Below are 7,995 nucleotides of genomic sequence, written 5' to 3' on the forward strand. Positions count from 1 at the left end.
AAGCAATTTGATTAGGGATACAGAAATTGTAACACAGCAAAGGATCCACGTCTCATCTCAACTTGGCACTGTGACGTGACTGTAGTTAAATGATCATCCAATTTTGATGGCACTTGTCATGTGGTGCATCACATCCATAATTCACGTCTGTAATTCAATAATAGAGCCGTCCAGAAGTGACCTGTAACCATATGTAATTAATCTTATAATGCTATTTCATTCTTAAAAGCACCATTTTTTTAAACCTTCATGGTATACAACATTTAAAATGTTCGGTTCAGTTACATGCAAACCTTTAACTTTTACTACATTGCTTTCCACTAACCAGAGGAGCAGCGGTGAGGCACAGTTAAACCAGAAAGCTGAAGTTTGGTTTGGAGGAAAATATAAGGCGATGGCCTGATTAAGCCATCTTTTCACTTGGAAAAATGTGATTGCCAGGTATATAACCCACCTGGCCCCCACCTTCAGTAGCCACTTGACAAACAGAGCTTCGCATTAAACAATGTTTTGCTTGTCTTTGTTTTTATTTTCCGTGCTTTTCCGTGCTTTTATCATATTTGGTATATACTGCAGAAAATAGGGGAAAAAAATCAAGCCATCTGGGGGTTGTTCAGCATTAACCTGGAGCATGTAAAACAAGTTCAATCATTCAGCCCACTGTTCTGCAAACATTTAGTCTTGTGCTGCTCCAAGCATGACAGGTGTCTCTCGCTGAGCTGGACATAAAAATTTGAAAGATCCACAACCATACCCATAGTAATCAACTGCGGCCTGCTTACTATAAACCACATAAGGTACGAATTTAACAAGTTCTTCTACCTCGTGGAAATTCAGTTAACATTTGATCTTCTAAAAAGTACTGAAATTATACGGGGGGATTCTATTGCTTAACTGTTTTAAGCACTTCATATGGAGCCAACAGTAATACTGCACTTGAAATGCTTTATTTGATCTGCATATTTTAAATGCAAGTGCAGTTCAGTAGCTGCTAGAAAAGTTATTTTACAGAAACAGCCTGTTCATGAGTCATCTTTCTGTAACATCTATTGGACGTGTTTTAACCATGGACCTCTGGTGCTTTGTTTAAAGCTGTGGCAGCATTTTACCTTTCTGTGATCCCCCAGCATCAATACTGACATTTGATCAACTTTGATGTCCTGATTCATACACAGGGCCCAATGCAATGTGACATGAAGTTTAGTGTTGGCAACATTCCCGTGATGAAATTTGAAATATAACTCTTTTGATACACAAGTCTCTTTGATGCCGTATGAAGAGCCTCAAAATTTTAGACTATCTCGGGATGTCATTAAAAATATTTATGATATGAATATATAAATATTCATCGATCATTTGACTGAAGTGCTTCACATTTTTGACCTGAAAGACTTGTCTGTGCTCTGTTGTTGTCTGTGTTAATCAATTGAAATGTTTAGTTAAACAGATTACAAGCATGTCATACACCACCACTTATGGAAAAAAAACAACAGATATGGGAAAACAAGCACAAATAATGCACAACATTGACATGGGCCCTCCCCTCCATGTGCTGCAGCAACACAGAATTTTGCTAGAAAGAATAGACTTCCTTGTAAAAATCTTATGTAGGTCACAAGCTATCTCGACAGATGTCAAATTTTTTTTAAATTTTCCAAGCATGAGCTATTCTTCAGGCCCGTTGACTACAGCTCTGATAAGACACCCATATGTAGAGGAAGAATTTATGGATGAACTCTGGCTTTATTCAATGTTGGTTTTCAAAAATACAGTGGGTTTCATTAAGTCAAGGTGGTGCAGAATCAACTTTTGCTATTTTGAATATACAAAATATGATCTCTATGCCAGATGCAGGGCTCTGCTAGGCCCATTACTGAGCCCTGTATATCGCCTGACTCTGTTCCCTTGTGTTTGTGTGCAGGAAAAGCGCATTGCCTCACTGGATGCTGCCAATGCACGTCTAATGAGTGCCCTAACCCAGCTCAAGGAGCGGTACAGTACCCAGACGCGAAACGGCATTTCCCCCACCAACCCAACCAAGCTGCAGATCACAGAGAACGGAGAGTTTCGGAACAGCAGCAATTGCTAGATGGGCTTCATGTTCTATTCCAGCGTGTGTACAGCTATCAAATGAGAGGACGTCCACATGCATGCTTGGATGCATGCCACGTTAACGGGTGTAAGTTTGTGTGTTATTAAAAGCGGGCCATGATTTTGGAAGACATTTCCGTTTTTCAGACACAATGTGGGAGCATTGATATCGCCCTGGGACATTAGCACGACGAACAAAGAGAACAAAAAAATCACCAGACAGCCTTCATTATGAGGGTGACAGCTAGAGGATGCAGGGCAGAGCTTGTACATATGAAACTGTTTATCAGTTGAACGATTCCCCAGTGGAAATATGCAGTTGCTGGGACCCTGCCTAAGCTTGGGACGAACCACTATTTAATCATATACAAAGACAACTCCTCTCTGCCTTGCTGTTTTCCTTCTTCCTCCTCTTGATGATCAAATGGACCACCAGGAAAAAACAGTGACACACATTGAGAAGTACTGAGAGGAATTATATCTAGTGCTTTACTTTAAAGAAATTGTTTATAAAGAACCAAAAAGGAGCTAAAAAATTGTATTTTTAGTCCAACACAATCTTCTCTAGTCCCCCTTTTAATCCTAGGATGTGATCAGAACATCCTTTTGTGCGCCCTTAGCCCTCTCTACCCCTTGACTTCCCAATCCCTCTTTAACCCCATATGTAGTGCACTTTGTGAAAAGCTATTGGTACATTAAACGCCTTAAGTGAGAAACACGCTATCCCAGAGTTCCCCTATTTCTGCAAAAAAGTGAAATAAAAGGCACAACTTATACTGTGGATTTGTAAAGGATACAAAAAATACATTGTAATCTAATCAATGTACTATTAGAGTAAATGAATTATATGTGATATTATATTAATGAGATTTAATATAGATGTATGCATTTCTTTTATTTCTTCTAGAATATACATACATATACCTATATTTGATAATTTCAAATATATATAAAGCAGCCCTTTATTTAGCAGTGAGATGGATTTTTATTTTTTCTCTAAGGTTGAGAGTGTGTAGCTTGCTTTGGAGCCCTGGAGGAAGAGACCACACTGAGCAGCGATAAGCACCACCACCTCAATCATCTGTCAAAATCTTTGTGAAGCTTAACCCTTTACACATATAAGTATCATCTGTACAGTCGGCTCCAGCGTTGCTTGCACAAATTTAAATCATCAGTTACCCTGGTGCTTATCGCTGCTTTTTATAGACACAGATACATTATACCCTGATCCGGATTTCAGTCGGATCATGTTATGCATGTGTGTGCGTGTGCATGTGTGTGTATGCATGTGTGGGCGTGTGTCAGTATGTATGTGTGGTCTTTATTCTCTTATCAGAAGAGCTTTTGAGGGATGTGTTCAATGCTCACTCACACTATACACTGGACTGGTGAGCCATTGTTAAAGTGGACTTCTCTGTTATGGTTTCTCTTAAATTTCTGTGTTGGTCTGGTGATAAAATATCCAAACTGACTATAAATCCCAGTGGCATCATCTCTCTCCCCTTTACTTTTGCTTGCCTGCTTTTCATCTTCTCTCTCCTTCAGTATAAATAGCATCATTAATATATGGTCAAATGATAGTTGCTTGAACTTCAGCTGCTGGTAAATAAACTGGCTTGTAACACATTAAATTAAAAAAATATATATTCTGAGTTTGGATTTAACTTTGGGGGTATAATAAAGAAAGATTTAGACAATGTTCAGATATTTGAAAATTCTTGAAACTGAAAGTTATATACAAAGCCTTTTCAGATTTTTGTTCTCATTCTTAATGAAAAAAAGATCTATTTTTGCAAAAGTTAAAGGTCTTTCCTCTTTGCTTAATAGTTGTATTGCTATATTTTATAATGTTTAACAATTTCTAGGTAATTTTCTTGCTCATTTTCAATTTACTTTTTTTTCCTTATAAACAAAAATTTGTCTTGATGGTGATGACACCATTGTGGGATCAGATGGCCAATAAAACACAAATGTGTAGCATAAATTATTTATTATTTTAGTAATAACTATGTTATTGATAATACTTAGATCCCTATGTGCACTTTTAGATTCAGACACAAGAATTCAGTTATCCTCCAGAGAAAGTGCAGTTTTCGGGTATCAATGTATAATATGCGATGAAAAACTTTTTTACAAGCTAAAGTAAAGGAGATTTTTACAAGTTAAACTTTTTACAAACTTGCAACATCACAAGCAATTTGACTATTGAATTGAACTTAAATCAACCCCATTTTGGGGGTTTTCAAACTCTATTTGACTTTATCATTTGGACTGAGAGTAGAATCTCTAATGCCATAACTAAATCTGGAAAGTGCAGCTTTCTCTAAACATACTTCTAGGTTGTACAAATGATATCGCATATTTCATTGTAATTGAAATAATATTCAATATGGATTTCAACTTATTACACAACAGAGTTTTTCTAACATAATGAAGGGAAATTATATTAGATTTTTTTTTGGGGGGGGGGTGATCATAGGCTGTAATTGTGTCTACATGTATTGTTACAAGATTTGTGAAGACAGTATTTTTCAGTCATGTCTATTAAAAACACAGTATTGTTATAATTTATGTTATCTCTCCAAATAATTGTAAAAGATTTATGTTAAATGAGTAATTGTTTTCCACTCTATATCAGCCATTCCTGTATTGTTTACGGATCCTTTTCTAGTAATTTTGTTTCATATGAATAACAGATGGGAGTTACCGGTATATTTCTAATGAACATTAATGTTTGCCAAAGATTTATACGTAATTCCATAATCATATTATCATATCCCCCATAATTGCTTGAAAATTAATTCAATTAGAAAAATATGTCTGTAATGATTCTTAGTCTTTAGGTCATGGTATATGTTGTAAAATCTGATCAATCTTCAGTTCTGAACTGAATAAGCCCCATGAATGAGAGTTGGATGTGATTTTTCAATGAGTTCGAAAAATATAATGCCCCAAATAAAATTGAAGACTGGATTGTATATGTATTATCAAATATTTTACTTCAAAAAAAACATTTGAATTAAAGGCAATAATTACCTGACATAATTTCTCCATGAATACAAAAAGTACTGTATAAAGTTTTAGTAGCTATCAATTTGCCATATATTAATGATATTTATTATAGTGTTGCCCCTTGTTCTTCTGAATGTGAAGATACTCAGTCACAGTTGGTCTTAAGATGGCCTTGTCATCATCCCATCGTTGCTCTGAGATCTGAAAGCGCCATACCATTTCATCATCTACATTTTGTGTATCTTTGTTTATCCTGCCTGTGACAGACTGTAAACATCCAATGTGATGCTCTGCATGCTTCATCCATGCTCTAGGGTCAGTTAGGTTTCAGGATTTGTGACTTTATGTTGCCAATTGGAAGAAAAAGAAGAAGAAGAGGAAGAAGAAGAAGATGACGATGAATATGTTTTTGAGGATGATGATGAATGGTTTGTTGAAGACATACACGATAAATATATGAATGAGTGTATCAAGAGGCTGGGTAGTCTGGGAACGTGTAAATAAAATGCTAACACTATTTTTACCTAATGTTAACAGAGCTTTTTGTATATGTATCTCGTGTTCAACCTCTGCTGTATCATGGATATTGTAAATATATGAGAATAGCTCAGTTGGTCACCTGTCCTCTCTGGGTAGAACTATAGAATTAAATTAACCTACGCGTCCTCTCCCTGTTCAGGCTTTTGTGTGAGTATAATACCACCAGTCAAAAAGCTGATTAAGTAAGAGTTTGACTCTTCAGAAGTGTTTGGAGGAGTTTTTAGGCCAAGCTGGGTCCAGTCTAGATAAGATTCAAGCACAATTCTGTATTTCTCATCAGTCTAGCTCTGTGCAGTTTTTGGTTCAGTGTCTGGCTGGTGCTTATAATTAGCTTATTATCTTTTTTTTTACTATAATTTTTTCTATCATTTTATAGCACATCTCACCATATCGATTAAAAGAGTTGAGACCAAAAAATCATCTGCTTGTTCACAAACAACTTTCTGGCTCAGTTTGTGAAGAAAAAACAAACAAAAAAAAAACAACAAACAAGCACTAAATTACAAGCCCATAACCCCTTGGTTCTGACAAAAATGATATTGTAAAAACCCAAACCTATTAAAGTGAGACTATGTACCATTTTGCAGGAGAAATAACACATATGGTATCTTTAAAATAAAAAGTTGGCATCTAAGCAATAAAATAATGTCACAAACCGGTGTTTGCAAATGTGTTGTGAAAATTTGGTAGGGGGAAGTTGGAAACAATTTTAGTTAATGGCAGCTATACACACTGGATCAGGTGTGAAACATCTCAGATGCCATGTTGTTTTGTTTTTTATTTCTTCCAACAAAAACAACATTCTTTATTTATTTTTATTTTTTTTTGTAAATAAACCTACAGCCCCAAGAAAATATGCAGCTTTGCAGCGAATACCTACAAGGATAATGTCAAAGGCACACAGTTAAACTGGTACCTGCAATTGGAGAACATCAACAAATGATCTTGTATACATTGATACATGTGTGTATCAACTATTCAACAAAGACAACAATTTCACATCCATGAAAAATTATTATCGATGATTGTGCTTTAGCCATGCAATACTTCAGTCTGTATCAGCATTAGCTTAGCTAATGTTACCCCAATGGCATGGGGAACTAGCTTGATTAGTGTGAACTCCTAAATCGTAGCTAATGTTAGACCATTGACAAACCGAGGATTAGCGAGCTTAGTTTTATGGCTATCTAATATTAGCTGTGAGAAAATACTTGCTTAATTAATGTTATGAGTAGTACTACTGCTGTGGACAATAATTTAAAAGTTCTGTTTTTCACAGCATACATAGTCTCACTTTAATTTGTTAACTTAAGTAAGGCTTAATAAAAGCTTAATGCATTCTTTTGGGCCGCCTTTGCCATCCCCATCATTGCATCTACAGTCAAAAAAAAAAAGCATTTCAAAGTTCAACCAATCCTGAAAGAACAAAAACATAAAAATATACAGGTATAAAGTAAAAGATGTATGTTTTCTATTACCTTGTAGAAAATACTTTTGTAAGTATGTTGAAAGTATAAAGTATTTGCTGAATCCTGCTTCCTTTGATGACAGTGACAAAACAATAATGTACAGAAGAATTTGTGTTGACAAAATGTGGCTGTGCAATTTATGTACATTTGCAATTAGACTTATTAAAGTTTTATTTAGCTATTTTAAACATCGCTCCCTTGTCAGTCTCTTACACCCTTGTACATTATTCCTTGTGATACTTTGTGATAATGAAACGTAAACAAAATTTAATTTGAGTGCATGTGAGATGAAATCACACTTATCAAATACCCTTGAGATCAGGGCTGGACAGAACAGGATGGATGACAAGTAATGACAGAGAGCATATGCTCCGACTCGGGGTCCAAAGGAGGGTGTGATGGAGGGATGTGGAAGACTGGTTTGAGCTGTGCCTACTTCTCAGCAAGCCTGACCTACATACTGCCTGATTGTTATTCCCTGCAGTGGATAGAAAAAAGCCTATGGCTTTAACAACAAAATGGAGGGTTTTGTAGCAAAATGTCTCTCTTAAGAAGCTGCAACATTAAGATAATAGTTTTGTAGAAAACCCTCAAGAGAAGGAAGATATGAAACTATTGAAGAATAATATCACATGTGATCGAAAAACAGGGGAAAGTGGACCTCATTAACAACGGATCTCATCATGGTGTTTTAAAGCAGGCTCCAGTTGTTAATTGCTCCCTGAGAGGCTGTCTTATTTACTTGGCTGAGAAGAGCAGGCTCCCCGAAGGCAAAGAAATGCATGTAGGACATGAGACTACAACAGCAAGTTTTGTATGTTTTTTTCTCCAAAGCCCCCATCCTCCTGACAAATGTAAAATCCCATTGAACACCCTCATATTT

General features: G+C 36.0%; 1 protein-coding gene across 9 annotated transcripts in view; it reads left to right on the forward strand.

The window, feature by feature from the left end:
• The window catches only part of LOC147231104 (disabled homolog 2-interacting protein-like), a 156,430-nt gene extending 149,130 nt beyond the window's left edge, over positions 1-7,300 (forward strand). For all 9 annotated transcript variants that reach the window (XM_086152231.1, XM_086152229.1, XM_086152234.1 and 6 more), the window contains one exon: positions 1,922-7,300. In XM_086152231.1, the coding sequence (XP_086008357.1) occupies positions 1,922-2,089 (168 nt within the window). In that variant the 3' untranslated portion in view covers positions 2,090-7,300. The remainder of the gene's footprint in view (positions 1-1,921) is intronic.
• The last annotated feature ends 695 nt before the right edge of the window (positions 7,301-7,995 follow it).

The sequence above is a fragment of the Fistularia commersonii genome, chromosome 9 (assembly GCF_037954325.1).
Source record: "Fistularia commersonii isolate RoL2024-O1a breed Wild chromosome 9, RoL_Fcom_v1.0, whole genome shotgun sequence".
In the NCBI taxonomy this organism is placed as follows: Eukaryota; Metazoa; Chordata; class Actinopteri; order Syngnathiformes; family Fistulariidae; genus Fistularia; species Fistularia commersonii.